The 15,729-nt window shown below is 41.2% G+C and overlaps 1 protein-coding gene across 3 annotated transcripts; it reads left to right on the forward strand.

Moving 5' to 3' along the window:
• The first annotated feature begins 34 nt into the window (after positions 1-34).
• Positions 35-15,239, forward strand: LOC112138724 (protein phosphatase 1 regulatory subunit 1C). Of its 3 annotated transcripts, XM_024261348.2 has the most exons (6): positions 35-170; positions 1,825-1,927; positions 2,865-2,922; positions 4,678-4,715; positions 4,913-4,967; positions 10,491-10,775. In XM_024261348.2, exons 2-6 carry the CDS (start codon positions 1,847-1,849, stop codon positions 10,544-10,546), a joined length of 288 nt encoding a protein of 95 aa, XP_024117116.1. In that variant the 5' UTR covers positions 35-170; positions 1,825-1,846; the 3' UTR covers positions 10,547-10,775. The 3 variants fall into 3 exon arrangements, with proteins under 3 accessions (XP_024117116.1, XP_024117114.1, XP_024117115.1); XM_024261346.2 differs by lacking the exon at positions 35-170 and having other exon boundaries at positions 1,406-1,927; positions 10,491-10,774; XM_024261347.2 differs by lacking the exons at positions 35-170; positions 10,491-10,775 and adding an exon at positions 14,553-15,239 and having other exon boundaries at positions 1,482-1,927.
• Positions 15,240-15,729: the final 490 nt, after the last annotated feature.

The raw sequence follows: 15,729 nt of genomic DNA on the forward strand, positions 1-15,729 counted from the left end.
AAAAAAAAAAAAAAAGTCTCTAAATTCTTCCGCGGCCCGGTGGTTGGGGACCACTGAGTTAGACCTCAGATCAGAGCAGACGACCTGCTGGTAATCAGATTACTAAGTGGAGAAGAATAAACTAACCAGGATTTCCTCAGTAGGGAAGAGGGAAGGACCCATGTGCCAAGGTAAGTTCCCCCTTGTATACTCCATCTCTGGGATCATTAGTTTGTTTGGTATCACACACAAAGCCAAAGAAGAAAGTGAATGATAGTGATATACTTTATTCTGGGGCTTTGGGGAGTTTACTGTCATGTTGGATTATTTTTTTTAACTCATGTTCTACGTAATATGACAGGGACACGGATTCTGTCAGGCCGTTGCTGATCCAGCCTGTCAGAATCTGTGCCCCCAATAATTAGCGGTAGAAGCAACAATTATTTAATACTGATATTTTTCTGTTGTTACAAGCTTCCATCACAAAATTTCTTTCATAAATTGAGTTTTATTGTAACTTAGTCAAACAAGTGTCATTTTTCTTTATGTATTAACACGAGAAGCTGTCGTTGTTTCACGTAGAAATGTGGGGGGAAAATGCAAATATGACAACAACAAAAAACTCCCAAAAGCCTCAGAATGGTGTATCGTAATCATCCACCTTCTTCTTATGCTTTTGGGGACAAAACAGGAGCGGTACAAACAAACCAAGGATGCCTGAGACTGGGGATACAAATTATGCCAGGGGAACTTACCTTGGCAGCACACCGGCCCATATATAACGGGGGCTAGCGGTCTACGGTGATGTCAGCTACCCACTGATCAGTTTATGGACACAGACCGAGGAGTCTAACAGTTTGTGTAACTGTGCCTATTACAAAAAAGATTGGAATGTCATTAAATTGTTGCACTTTGTACAAAAACATTATTACCATGACCTGGGAATTATTTTCCTGATGATCAGAGTTTTTTCCTTTTTAAAACTGGACCAAAATGAATCATTTTATGGTCATTTTACTGGTTCTGCTAAACCATGTCTCATTGTTTGATACCATTCCAATATGGCGTCACTCTTTGCGTATCTTTGTCAATAGTAAAAAGTCTTCGTGTCATCTCTAGTGATATTAACCTCATTGAGGAGAAGGATCATGTGTGTAGAGGGCATACAGGAGGGGGCTCAGCACACACCCATGTGGGGGGTGGGTGCACAGTGACAGGGTGGAGGTCGAGAGGTCATGTTAAATGTTAATATTTTAACTTTAGGACACTAAAAACACAAATGATTTATAAAATTAGTCATTTTTGGAACTCTTTTCTTTTCCTCTCCTAAACCGTTCCCAATGAACATTTCAAGGTGGGCCTCATATGTTACCTTTGGGCCCCAGGTGGGTTTGTCCGTGGGTTCCATGGTGGCCCCACCTGTGTTTGCCCTCACTGGCTAAGGTGGTTTGTCTGTATCAAACACTTTATAAATAAAGTTGACTTGATTCGTCTGGTAGCTATTGCATAAAGGATGTTTCTCCTCTAAAGTCAGAAACATGGATGTGTGGTTCATTTTCTTTGTCTTCATGGCATGTCCTCCTCCTCCAGGAAATCACTTTTACCTTTTAGAATGTTACATATAACACTGCATTGACTGAGGACTAACATGGTGCAGGCAGCAGCTGCAGTGCATCAGAGAAGATTCAGAACCAGATGGTTCTTTAAAATGGCTGCAGAAAGCTTGGCTGCTGCTCTGTCAATTAGTGATAATGGACCCATCAGAAAGAGGAGCATTCCCTCCTCCCTCTCTGCCCCCCTGCTCCTCCCTCTCCTCTCCTCCCTCTCTCCGTTCTTCCGTCTCAGTTCCATCTGTGGATCAGTAATAATGGAGCCCAGCAGTCCGAAGAAGATCCAGTTTGCTGCTCCTCCTCTGCAGGGTCAGCTGGACCCGCAGGCCGCTGAGCAGGTGAGGGCATCAAACCCTTGTTGTGTTTTGGGGGGGGGCTGGGTGTGGGTGCAGAGGTCCGGCTGCTGAAGCTGCACGTCTGTGCGGTGGCAGTGCTGGTTCAGAGACGGTGCAGAACCTCCTGACGTCTGTTTGACTCGTTTCCTCTGAAGTTCCTGTCATTCCTCCCGTGGTTGAGGGCTGAAGCTGAGCGAAGGCTGGCAGAGGAAGACAGGATTCTGTTGGTGAACAGGCGACTCTTCATGAGGACAGTCTAGTTTATTTTAACATTATTCATTCCTGAGAAAAGTGTCAATGATCAGCGGCGGGGTTGAACCCCGACAGTCTTCACAATATTGATCATGAAAATGTTCTCCCAAAATGTAGACTTGACATGATTCACTCATTTGTGCTGTTATCTGAGTTGTCATCAGAAATGTGACTTATTTGCTTGAACATTAACCCAAAGTGCTGGATGTGGATCAGAGAACAAACTGGGATAAGCTGCTGATCAGAGTGAAGTTCAGCAGGGCTCCATTCTAGGCTCCTTTCTTTTCTGTTGTTCTTGAATGTGATTCTTTCAGGGTTCTAAGCTTTGAAAAATGTTGATAATCTCAGTGATGCTGAAGGTAATCAAATGTTTAGAGTGATGAGAGTTTCTGCTGGGGGGTTTCACGATGATAGAATGTATTGACCTGAAAAGGATTACTGTTAAGGCCGATTAGTCTGTCAGTGATGCTCAAAAGCACAAAGTGAACCCTCAGCGCTCGCCCTGCTTCTCATCATGCAGGTATTTAAACAGTTCTTGCTGTGGTCTGAAAGATGATTTCTGCCGCTCAGCTGTGATTGCTTAAAACCTTCAGGAAGTTCTCAGTAAATGAGCTTTGAAAAGAGGAGTAAAATAAACGTCTTTTTCTCCTGAAGTTTAAAGTCCAAATGTTTGTGTTTTTTATTTCAGATCCGACGCCGAAGACCAACTCCTGCCACTCTGCAGATCTACAGACAGCCGGGCTCAGGTGAGCAGCAGAAACTGAAGGAGGCTGAACTGCAGCTCCTGTAATGGAACTTTTATTAGATTACTTTTGGTAAGTGATCCCGGCGCAGAGCGGCTGATGGATCATAACGATTGTGTGTTGCTCTGAGCTCTTATAAAGCTAAATGCAGAGCAGCTGCTTTGTTGGTTTGTGTAGGAAACAGCCAAAATGATCCTCCGCCCGTGGGTGGATGTGATTTCAGCTCGAGCACTGACCTCATTTTAAGTGTCGGATCCAGCTGGAAAAATAAGAGCTCATGCTGGTCATCTGGAAACAAACAAGGTCTCTGAAATCCACGTTTTTACTCCGAGACAGAGATTCACCAAAACTCTCAGAAAGTTTCAGAATTTACCGCTAGAATTGTTTTCTCCTCCTAGAATCATTAAACTTGGGCTTGAGTTTGTTCCTATAGTTTTCAGCCATAACTCAATATATATATAGTAACCATTTCAGCTACAGCTTGCTCACAAAGCCTCAGTTGTGTCAGTAGTCTTGAAAATCTAAATGTAAACCTCTGTGCTGATCAAACCAAAAGGTTTCCAGCTCTTACACAAGTTGAAACACTGACTGGATCACAGGGTTTCATGGAGAAAAAACAGCTCATACAGAAAACAAATTCAGGAAGACTCAAGCTTTGATAATAATCATTTTTAATGTTTAAAACATACAGCAGCTCTGCTGTGACCAAAGGATGCAGGTTAGATTACAGAGACTGCACTTCTAACTTAGAGTTCAAATCAATCATTTTTGTCAAAAGTTATCACTGGAACGCTACAACCGTGTGGAGACACGGCAGCAGGCGGCCGAGGTTTCTGCTATCCCGATGCAAAAGTACTGAAAAGAGAGTTCCGAAATGTACACAGAAATGAGAAATACACACATTGTTCACAAATACCAACCCTCGTCTGAGTCTGAGCAGAGGATTCATAAAGTCTCTGTATCATTGTGTAGATAAAACAGAGGAGTATTATTAAAATGATCACACAGAAGGATTCTTGTTTATGTAGGGAGAGGGAAACATTGGACAAAAACTTTTTTAGCATAAGAATGTTTGAAGCACGAGCTTGTTTTGGTCTGTGATAACTGAAAAACTGGTTCAGGTGTGAGATCTGAGATCAGGCTCAGCCTCTGCAGGACTTCTCCAGTGCTGAATCTGTTCAAAAACCCCCTCCAAGAAATATGAAAGAAGTTCATCTGGACAAACAAAACTGCAGTGAAAATCCTGAGGAACATCACAGCAGCCCGTCCAGAGAACTGAAGAAGGTTCTGGTGCACAAATGAGGAACAGGTGCAAACATATGGAGCTTTCTAGATCTTGTCCCACAAAAATGTTAGCATTCATGAGCAAAAGCAGCAGAAAAAATATCCACAAATGTTTGCAATGAAAGAACTGGATGAACCTTGAGGCCCCTGCTGTGTTTGTCACATGAAGCCTCCTAACCCTCAGGCTCTCTTATGGGGTCCAGATGACCCCACCTGTTGATGTGATTCCTCCCATGACAAAGGTGGACCAGACCTCATGTCTGACACCACTGAAGATAAAAAACCCTTGAAGAAAAAAAGTCCAGTCTGTCTGTCTTGTGGGGTCCAGATGACCCCACTTTCAATGTAAACAAGCCTAGGAACGATGAAACGGACTCACCAGGGTGTCAACACCCCCCTCTGCCAACATCTGTGCAGAGGCGCACACAGCTGCTGCAGAGGAAGCAGGACGCTCATGCCTCTGTCTCTCCTTAGATGCTGCAGATCAACACAACGCCAGCGGAGACTCACAGGTTTGTGTTACTGCAGGAACACACACACACACACATCGGTGTCCTCCTAAACCAGATCCTTTCATCCAATTTCATCAGTCTTTCCTGAGGATTTTCATTTTTTCATCTGGACTCACTGATGAGTCCAGTCGAGTAAATGCATGAAGGAAATCCTGACTTCATGAGGATCGGTCTGATCTTTGGTCCTTCCGTTTCAGGCCTCACATGCCTTTCAGAAGAAGCAGAGCACCTATGACTCGCCGACCGTGAAAGGTAAACACTGATTATGTCATTTTAGAAAGAAGTTGTTGTGAAGGACTGGTTCTAACAAAATGAACGGAAACCTTGAGGATCCATTGAGTGCTGACGATCAAATGGAAACAACACAGACATTTTACATTTTAAAAAAGTACAAACTCTTTCAGTGAAGTTTATTGCTCTGAAGTCCTTTTTAGATTAGATTACAAATAGTTTATTTCAAGCAATCAAGAAAAAAATGATTCATGTGCAAAAGAATCATTTAACAGAAGTTTACATCCATAAAGATGTCAAACACAGGATCACTAAAGGGAGTTGGAGGAAACGAACTTATATAATCCACCCCGACTCGACCTTACCATTTCCTTTACATGTTTAATCATTATCTGGTTCAGAACTTAACATCAGATGTTTGAATCTTTCCAAAATAGATTCAGGTTATTAAGAATCCTCACTAACAATAAATCACATGACTATGTAAGTAGATATAACACTATTTCATACTTTGTCATTACATATGCAGATCTATTATCAAAATTCAGAAAAATATACAGGTTGTTTATTGATACATGTTGGGGTATAAAGGTTCTGGGGTTCTGCAGTTCTACGGTCATGTTGGGGTATAAAGGTTCTGGGGTTCTGCAGTTCTACGGCCATGTTGGGGTATAAAGGTTCTGGGGTTCTGCAGTTCTACGGGCATGTTGGGGTTTAAAGGTCTGGGGTTCTGCAGTTCTACGGGCATGTTGGGGTTTAAAGGTCTGGGGTTCTGCAGTTCTACGGCCATGTTGGGGTATAAAGGTCTGGGGTTCTGCAGTTCTACGGTTATGTTGGGGTATAAAGGTCTGGGGTTCTGCAGTTCTACGGCCATGTTGGGGTATAAAGGTCTGGGGTTCTGCAGGTACCTGGCTCTGCAGAGCTGGGATCTGCAGGTCTATGGCTCTTTATGTCCGGATTCTAATAATACACTGACTTGTTCTGAAGGAGCAGAAGGATCTCCTGCAGGAGAGTCTGGACAGGAAAAGACAGAAGTAATGTGCTGTTTATAAGAATCCCAGCTGCAGGAAAAGCTGCATATTTTCTGCAGGAAACATACCAGGGGAGGAAGGGAAGTATGGCGGAGAGAAGTGCTGACGGGATTCTGGGAAGTGAAGACCATAAAAGCTTTTCTTTAATCGATCCCAGCTGAATGTGTCTGCGTTAAAAGCCTCCTGCCTTTCTGGCTAGATTCCAACCACGCAACCATTTACCTTTATTTCATAAAAGCATGCATTTGATGTGATTCAGAATATTTGGGATGTAGCCTAGAAAGGAGGTTGTCGTTTGATGGAACTCGCATTTTTTCTTTTTGCAGTACAGGTCAATGAAGTACTTGACGGACATGAACAACATGCTCTTTAAATGTTGAGGAATAGATCAGGATTTCATTTATGTAGACCACGTGTCAAAGTCTAGGCCCGGGGGCCGGACCCAGCCCTCCGGATAATTCTATCCGGCCCTCCAGATCATCTTATTTCATTGTTATTAATGACCCGATGTTATCTTGTGCTCATTTCTAACTTGTATAATTTTGACAAAATATATTTTTATGGAGCTTAAAATATTGAAAGTTAATTAAGGTGTAAGTTGATTAATTCTGGAATAATATTCCTGTATTTTTATTATTCATAATTATGGTCAAAAGTATTTCAGCTACATGCTAACTGTTTTTGGCTAACGTCAGATTTTTTATTTATTTATTTTTTTTTGTTTTTTAGGCTTATTTGGCATTCAGCTAATACTTTAACTGGCTATCAACTTCATCTTCATTTATCACCACTACCCAGCAAAAATTTCAAAGTGGGCCTCATATGGTTTACCTTTGGGCTGAGTTGGTGGCCCCAGGTCGGTTTGTCCACGGGTTGCATGGTGGCCCCACCTGTGTTTGCCCTCACTGGCTTGAGTGGGCCCTCAGTAGTCTGACTCGCTGGGCAGCGGAGTTTGCTAACTCGCTACGCTGTCCACCTTGCGGCTGGTTAGTGTAGGGACCCAGACCACTGAGTCACCACCTGGGAAATGCAGGCAAAAACTGATGGGGCCACCATGAAAACCGAGGACAAACCCACCTGGGACAACCAATTCAGTTCAAGGGTAAACCATAAGAGGCCAACATTGAAATGTTTGCTGGGTGGCATCTTCAGCTATCAGCACTAGCATCTTCAGCCGCCAAATTCAGTTTACAGAATTCACACTAGCATTATCACAGGTAATGCTTTATATCTAGTTCATAATTAAGTTAAATACTTATGGTTTTAAAGTTTTAAAAATGTAGTTTTAGAGTGTTCTATAAATGTTTATCCTGTTCGCCCCGTGACCTCAGGTGTCTTTTGGATCTTGGCCCGTTCTGTGATTGACTTTGACACTCCTGATGTAGACAATGACATGGTGGTTTATCGTGTCATGGAAGATGTCATTAACAAAGGCCTGAATTCAGAGGGGACATCACAGAGACCGAAGGGCATGACTAATCAGTCATAATGGGCTGTGGTGGTCGAGACTGCTGTCTTCCATTCATCTCCCTCACATACACATTAAGATTATAAGCACTACGCAGTTCCATCTTGGTGAAATACCGGGGCTGCTGCAATATTTAACGGTTATCTCATCTAGGCTACAGTAATCTATGCAGGGCTGAAGACCGCCGTTCCTTTTTTACAAAGATGAACCCTGTGAATGCAGGGCTGTGGAGGGCCCTTTTCAGCTCCTCCTGAATGTAGGGCTGCATAGCCTCAGTCTCTGGCTGGGACAAAGGGACAACCTCTCTCTAGCTGAGGGAGCACTGGGCAGTAGGTCCATGGTGCAGTCATACCAGCTATAAGGGGAAGCCGAGTGGCATGTTGCTTATTGAATGCCTCCTGTAGGTCCCAGTATTGAGGAGGCAAATCCTCAAGTTTCAAAAAGGACAGGGATGTCGATCCTGGTTGAGACTGTTGGTTTGGCACTTGTCTGGAGTGAGGCTCTGTTGTATTTGGTTCTGGAGACATTGCTGTCGGCAGGAAGCTGAGTTGAAGGTGAGGTCACGTGAAGACCAGCTGATGGTGGGATTATGAGCTGAGGGAGCGAGGAGGGTCAATGTTGAAGAATCTGATGGATTCCAGGTGCTGGTTCAGGGTGTTGAGTTGAGGAACTGGACCCGGCACACACCTAGGTGTGGGACAACTAATGGGACTCTTAACTTTAACTCTCAGATCTTCCTCTGTCTGTCTGCTGCAGCTCCTCTGTGTTGAGCTTTTTTTCTCCTTCGAGACCCTTCAGCAGACATGCAAACACATTGAACTGATAACTGATCCGACATACAGACTGATGTCATGACTCTCACACTACAGTCATGTGTTGCTCCTGAGTGTTTTTACATAGATTACATTTGGGCACATCAGGGCTAAATGGCTGCAGTTTAAAGTCTTGAAAACAGTACTAAGTTACTAGAGTTGAAGTAATACTAAAATATAAAATAAAATAGTGTGTGAAACTGCACTGGAAGTGCTACAAATGAATTGCCCTGGGTCTAATAAAGTTTTCTAAATCTGAATCAACAACATTTGGTCAGGCTTGTTTGACTCATGAGTCAAATTTATAATCTTGACTCTCTTGAATAAAAGCTCCAGTTAAATAAGTCTTATGTGGTACAGCATGGTCAGAATGTTTCATATTTTATGTCCATATTGAGCTTGCCTCTTCCTGCATGATTTTGTCCAAATGATGAAGTTTGTTACAAAGAAATAAAATCCGAAGACTAAATAGTTCAAATCCTCCACTGTCATGTCCTCGTGTTTCATTTCCTCCTTCTTAGATTCTCTTTTCCACTTCATCTGTACTAAAAAATAAGAAAAGAAAACCAAATTATTAGATCCGATGGAATAAAGAAATGTTGTCAAATGGTTTCAAGAATGTTTATTAGAGTGGAGAAAAGTACACACTTAGCAGGATGGAGAAGTCTGCAGTGTTCTGCCTGTGATAAAGGACGTTCACATACAGTTTTACGTGAATGCTGTTTTATTTATAGAGTCATACAAACAACTTTAACCAGGAACTTAAGACAGGATGTTCTAATAAAGTCAAAATGTTTAGACATCATGATAGAATGTCCTGGCCAGAAACAAACAAATCTTGTGACTTCTAACTGTGTGCTAAAGTCACTTGGTAAATGTCAGGGATGAAAACTAAGGAGGAAATGTATAATTTCCATGACAGTCCTCAAAGTGTTGAAATTCACAAACAGGTGAAAAGAAATCAGAAAATTACTCACCTAAAAAAAACATCAGAATTAGGCTTATTACTGCAATTAATCACATCACGCTACTAACTGAGTTCCACAAAATTCTAATCAGACTTTCTGCATCACAAGGGACCGTCCTGTGAAAACCTCGACTCCCCTCTCTGGTACAGCCCCCCCCACCCCCACTCCTTTAGATTAGTAGGGATGAAGGATTGAATACTCGTACTGCGTTATTATTATTTCCTCTGATGATACCAATGAGCACACTTTGATGTTTCCAAGATAAAACAAGTGAATTAAATCAACGTTGTAAACAATTATCTCAGGGTGTTAGCAGGTTTGACATCCGGATCAGAACCATACGGCTGGACATTACCCACATTGATGTTTTTATGTAGCAGCGGGGAAGATTTATGCTAAAGAGACACAGAGCTATCATAATCAGACGGGGGGATCAGGGGCGGAGCTCCTAAAGCCACGCCCCCTCACAGGAGATTTTGGAAACAGAGGCTTCAGATCAACATGAAAAATGTCTTTTTAAGACATTTAGGTTGTGGGATTTTGGTTAAAAACTTCATAATCAAAATGCCATAGGGAACTTTAACACTGTAAAGTCAATGAGACCAACAGATTTATAATCATGTATTGACAGATTTATATTATCATTTATTTAAACTAATATATGTGCGTCTTTATATTAGATTTTCTACAAATGTAAATGAACTTGAATAAGTACAAAAAAATAAGAAAAGAAAAACAACTTAAAACTCTAAAAAACTCTAAAGTTATTTAGAGGGGCTTAAGAATATTTTAGGGGGGGCTAACATCGGCACTCGCACAAACCTCCAGGCTCCACCGGCTCACCAAGCGGGCTGTGACTGATGTTTCCTGCATGCCTCGCGAAGGTTTGACTTATTTTCTGTTCGTAAGAGCAGCTGTGACTAAGGCCCTGAACTTGGTCTAACTTACAACATAGTTTGCAGAAAATGAAAGGGATTTATATAATGTTTATGTTTATTTGCATGTATCAGAAGCACATGAATCCATATCAATAAACTGCCTGCTTCCTTATTAACAAGACTGAGGTCAAACACAGAAGAGACACAGGAGCTGAGCTGAGTCCTGTTCCTGAAACTCTTTCAGAACTGACTAACAAACCTTCTCTTCAATAAAAGTTGGATCTTAAACCAGCCTGACTTTGCTAACTCTCTTCTTTTTTTCCTCTCTCCTCTGGTGTCTTTGGATGATGCCCTCTCCACCTCCTTTCTTCTCCTCCCTTTCCTCAGATTTGTCGTGCACCACGAAAAAAGAAGCACCAAGTCCTGACTCCATCTCCCGATAGCCGCCTTCTCCTGACCTTCTCCTGACCTTCTCCTGACCTTCTCCTGTGCTTTTGACCCTCACAACACCTTTTCAAACATTTCTTTTTCCTCTCATGTTACTAACTCAGATTTGCAGCACCTAAAAGCAATATTTTTTTGAAAAGGCAATTTTCTCCATCATTCCTTCTTGCACAAACATTTGATTACAATGTACTGAGTTTGAAGAACTGGCTGTGAATAAAGAAGTAAAACTATACAGAACGTTCTCCTCATGCTTACACAGTGACAGATCCACATCTCAGTAGGATTCATTTATGCTTTGATATTTTTTACAAAAAAATGTTCTTGTGAGAGAATAGTTGTGGATCAATCCAGTCTACAACCACCTTCAAACTCTGATGATGTTCAGCCTTTAAAAACCTGTTTGTTCTTCTGTGGACTATATTCAGTCTGGGGATCGTTTCCACTGTTTCCTCATGTTTCTACAGTTTGTAACTGTTATTAAAAATGTTGCTGAGAACAAAGAGAACAAACATGCAGGACGAGTGGCAGATGGGAGAACAATGATGGACTGTGTAACCAAAAACCTTGTAGAAATTTTAAACAATAAACTTATAGCCATACCTACTTTAACCCACGTGTCAAAGTCAAGGCCCGGGGGCCAGATCCGGCCCTCCAGGTAATTCTATCCGGCCCTCCAGATCATTTTATTTTATTGTTATTAATGACCCGATGTTATTCTGCACTCATTTATAATTTATAAAATTTTGACAAAATATATTTTTATGGAGCGTAAAATATTGAAAGTTATTTAAAGTGTAAGTTGATTTATTCTGGAATAATATTCCTGTTTGTTTATTGTTTATAATTATGGTAAAAACTTATGGTTTTGAAGTGTTAAAAGTTGGCATTCTGGTAGCTTTTTGGACTTTTTTTTAGGTATTTTTTAGGATATTTTGGAGTTTAGGTAATATTTCAGCTACATGCTAACTGTTTTGGCTAAGCTAAGTTTTTTGTTGTTGTTGTTTTTTTAAGCCATTTTGGCATTTAGCTCATATTTTAGCTGGATATTAACTTCACCATTTTCAGCTATCAGGTTCAGTGTTTTTATCTATCAATTTCAGCATCTTCAGCGGCCAAATTCAGCTTACAGCATTCACACTAGCATTATAATAGGTAATGCTACATATCTAGTTCATTAAAGTTTCAATAATGTAGTTTTACAGTGTTCAATAAATGTTTATCCTGTTCGGCCCGCGACCTAAGGTGTGTTTTGGATTTTGGCCTCTTGTGTGATTGAGTTTGACCCCCTGCTATTTGCAGATCTGTCTGAATAGTTGAATCCACTTCTAAAGAGGAACAGCATGTCTAATCTTGAGGACGGGTCCGGGGTCGTGGGCAGAGTCTGGGGTCAGTGGAGACAGTTCTCCAACAGACTCTGAAACAGCTTGATGACCGTGAGAATCACAGTTATCATTAAAATGTTTCCGTTACGAGGTCAGTTGCTGTTTCGACTGCTCCAAACAAACTTTGCTTCTCATTTATTTGTTGGTGTTTTTGTTCTTTTTCCACATCCTTACATCCATGTTCTTTTGTAAGATGGTAATCTCTATATACGACAAGGCAACTCTCGTTTCTATTGGTGCACCATGCACATCCAGCTTTCTCGATCTCCAAACCCCAACCCAGGGATGGGCAACTCCAGGCCTCGAGGACCGCAGTCCTGCATGTTTTTCGACACACCTACTCTGACACGTTGGCTGGACACACCACCAATTAATCAGTCATGAGTAGGGCTTGGAAATCTGGAAATCATGCAGACACTGCGGCCCTCGAGGCCTGGAGTTACCCATCCCATGGCTAAGCAAGATGTAGAAGAATCCAACATGACAGGTACCGGTATGAAAACGGACGGGCGTCGGGAACAGGCTGAGGACTCTGACCCACGGTGCTTCTTTACCTCGTATCCTGCTAGGATCCAGTCACTGGATAATAAGCCCGTCAACCTCAGAGTGAGGGAGGGGGGGTTCCAAAGTGACATTCATCAAATGCCTCTCCTCTTATTTCCCTGTGGAATGTAATTCAATTCAATTTCCATAGTCCAATATCACAAAATATCAGCCTCGTTGGCTTCACAGTGTTAATTTTACAGAAGCAGAAGGTCAGCAGTAAAATATAAACAATAGATATATAACATATATCCCATTAAAAAAATATATGAACATGCTGCAGAACAAACAAACAAAGCCTGGAAATTAAAATACAATTTCTGCTTTACGAATAAAATCATTCTGTTTTGTTTGCTCTTGTGTCGTCATATCAGAGCTGGATTGTTTTTTAGCATCAAGTTCATTTCTGTTTGCTGTGTGAGGTCCTGTGTCTTTGAGAAACGTATCTGTCATTGTGAATACATTTTTTTTAGGTGTTAATAAAACATTTAAAAACTGAAATAACTTATCAAATAATAACTTGTAAAAATATTTGGTGTTTTCATAATTTTTTGCATCACCAACAGTAAAAAATCCTCCCAAAAACGTCAATACAATCAAAACCAAATGATGTTGTTTAGTAATATCTGAAGTGCAGCTGTTCTTCTGCCTTCATCTACGTCTGTCTTTTCAGTGTCAGACACAAACACCAAAGAAACCACAGACAAAAGTAAAATATATATGCAAAATAAAACGTAATATAAATGTCTACAGTGTATAATTAGTTACTTAAGAATGACATGACTGAGTAAATTGAAGGTGATGTCCGAGTTTATGAGGGACTGGGCAGTGGGGGCTCTTGTTCTCAAGGGCTGTGCTGTAATTGTCAATGAAACGCAGAAGTACGGTGATTTTGAGGATAAAATCATGTATTGGACAGATTAGTGGACACATTTTTACCTTAGTAGTTGCTCACGATGGCGAGGATAATCTACAGGTGAGTCTCTGGCCGGGGCCGGAGTAGGTAGTCAGGAGAGTCGGGGGGATCCAGGTGGACCGCCTCATTCATGCTGGTCGGTTAGTGTCAAGAAAAAAAGTCACAATAAAATCATCCTAGGCCCATGAAGCTGGAGCGATCGAGCGATTTGGGCACCGGGCGCTGCATGGCAAGGTTGACGCGGCATGTTTTTAGTGATTTAGTGAAGTGTGATTAGTGATTAGTGTGTGGGGAGCTGTGGTGCAGCGGTAGAGACGTTGACTCCTGATCGGTTGCAGGTTTGATTCCCGCCCTGGAAGTGTCCTTGGGGAAGACGCTGTATCCCAAATTGCCTCTGGTGGGAGGTTGGTGCCAGTGTGTGAATGTGTGTGTGAATGGGCGAATGGGTCTGTGACTGTAGAGCACTTTGGGCCTTTGAAGGAAGGTAGAAAACCCCTATACAAGTATACACCATTTATCATTACATCAATAGTTAAAAAATAAATCTAAGATGGAAGCTCAGCTAGAATCTGCAGTACTAACTTTCTGCTCAGTGACATAAACACTGAAGAGAACTTTAACCTGCCACACCATTTACAGGACATTTGTCTGTGTTTTGAATCTTCAGTTTGGTGGGTGTATTTGGTGTTATGAAACGTGTTCTGAAGTTTAAAAATGTTTCTAGGATCAGCCAAGGAGACCAGCTGAGAGGAGGAGCCTTATTGCTCTCAAACGACGATGAAGTCTTCTATTTGAATGTATTTAGGCTGAGATGCATTGGCCATGTATGTAATAAAAATAATAAATGATAATATAAGTTGTAGTTTTAAACTATGATTCAACTGAAAGATTTTATTTTTCTCATTATAGTTGAAAATTTTGAGCTGTTACCATAGCAACACATTTTAAATGACATTTAACAGTTTTTGTCATAATATATTAATATATATGTATAAAAGTAAACATCGTTTGTGTTTTGAGGTTCAGAAAATAGCATTTAATAGAGAAAAACATATTTATTCTAAATAAAGTGCCATTTTCAATGTCCACATCTTTCAAATGTTTTTAGGTGAGTGTGGCATGCAGGTAAACGTAATGATGAACTTGTTCACTCTCATGCAGGTAAACTGGAAGGTGCGGTGCTCGAGGAAGAAGAGGAAGCTTGATGCAGCAGAGAAATCTCACCACAGAAGAGGCAGCAAATCTGTTGATATAGCAGGACAATCAGACAAATGCGTTCTGCCATGACGATAACACATTCACAGCTTTAGCTTTGGAAGTTTTTATAGAAACGTGTTGAGGCAAAACTACAGCTGGACTCAGAACTGTGCAGACTGAGCTTCACTCATTTCACAGTTCATCTCCTTTTGAGTGTTTGGTCATGGAATAACCACATCGGCCTCTGAAATGGAGAGATGTTGACACTTATCTAAGTATTTAGAGGCTACAAAAGAGCAGCAGCCACGATGCTGCAACTCACTGGCCTGCGACTCATTTAACCCTTTGTGACGTATGTCACAGAGAAACTTTCCAGAATCTCTTATTTCTACAACATTGATGTTACAAGAGTTCTAATCACATTCAGAAGTTTTTGATAAAGTTTTCTTAAATTGAATATTTTTGTGTCAAACCTTTTAAACTGCCCTTCAAAAAAATATGCTAGAAAATGTGATAAATGTATGGTAACGTGAGGAAAACCCTAACCCTATGATTTTGAATCAGTATGTTACATGTTTGACCCAAATGTTAATTGAATGTGATCCAAATGAAAACTGGGTGTAAATAACATTTTTCCCAAAGATTTCTCAATCAGTGTAGTCTCACATTAATGTTCAGTTAGCTATACTTCTGATTTTTCTTGATGGAAAGCTTTAAACTTTTCAAATTAGTTGAAAATATACAACAATAATCCATTTTCAGAACCTGCTGTGACCCTTCTGGGGTCATTGGGCTGCTGGAGCCTATCCAGCTACTGTTGGGTGACCAGGCTGCCAGTCTGCTGCAGAACCACACACTCTCTCACATGCACACCTAGAGGAAATGTAAAGATACTAATTAACCCATGAAGCATGTTTCCAGACAGTGAGAGGACGCTGGAGGAGGAAACCCTCTCATACACAGTAAGAGCATAGAACTCCACACCACAAGGTCACAGCTGGGATTTGAACCAGGACCTTTTTGCTGTGAGGTGAGAGTGCCAGCCACTCTCACCTTTGACGTCACCTGGATAAACGAGAATGCACACAAAAACACAAAGTTAAAGCTGTGAGTCTGTTTTAAATGTCAGAGAATCATTTCC

The sequence above is a fragment of the Oryzias melastigma genome, linkage group LG15 (assembly GCF_002922805.2).
Source record: "Oryzias melastigma strain HK-1 linkage group LG15, ASM292280v2, whole genome shotgun sequence".
In the NCBI taxonomy this organism is placed as follows: Eukaryota; Metazoa; Chordata; class Actinopteri; order Beloniformes; family Adrianichthyidae; genus Oryzias; species Oryzias melastigma.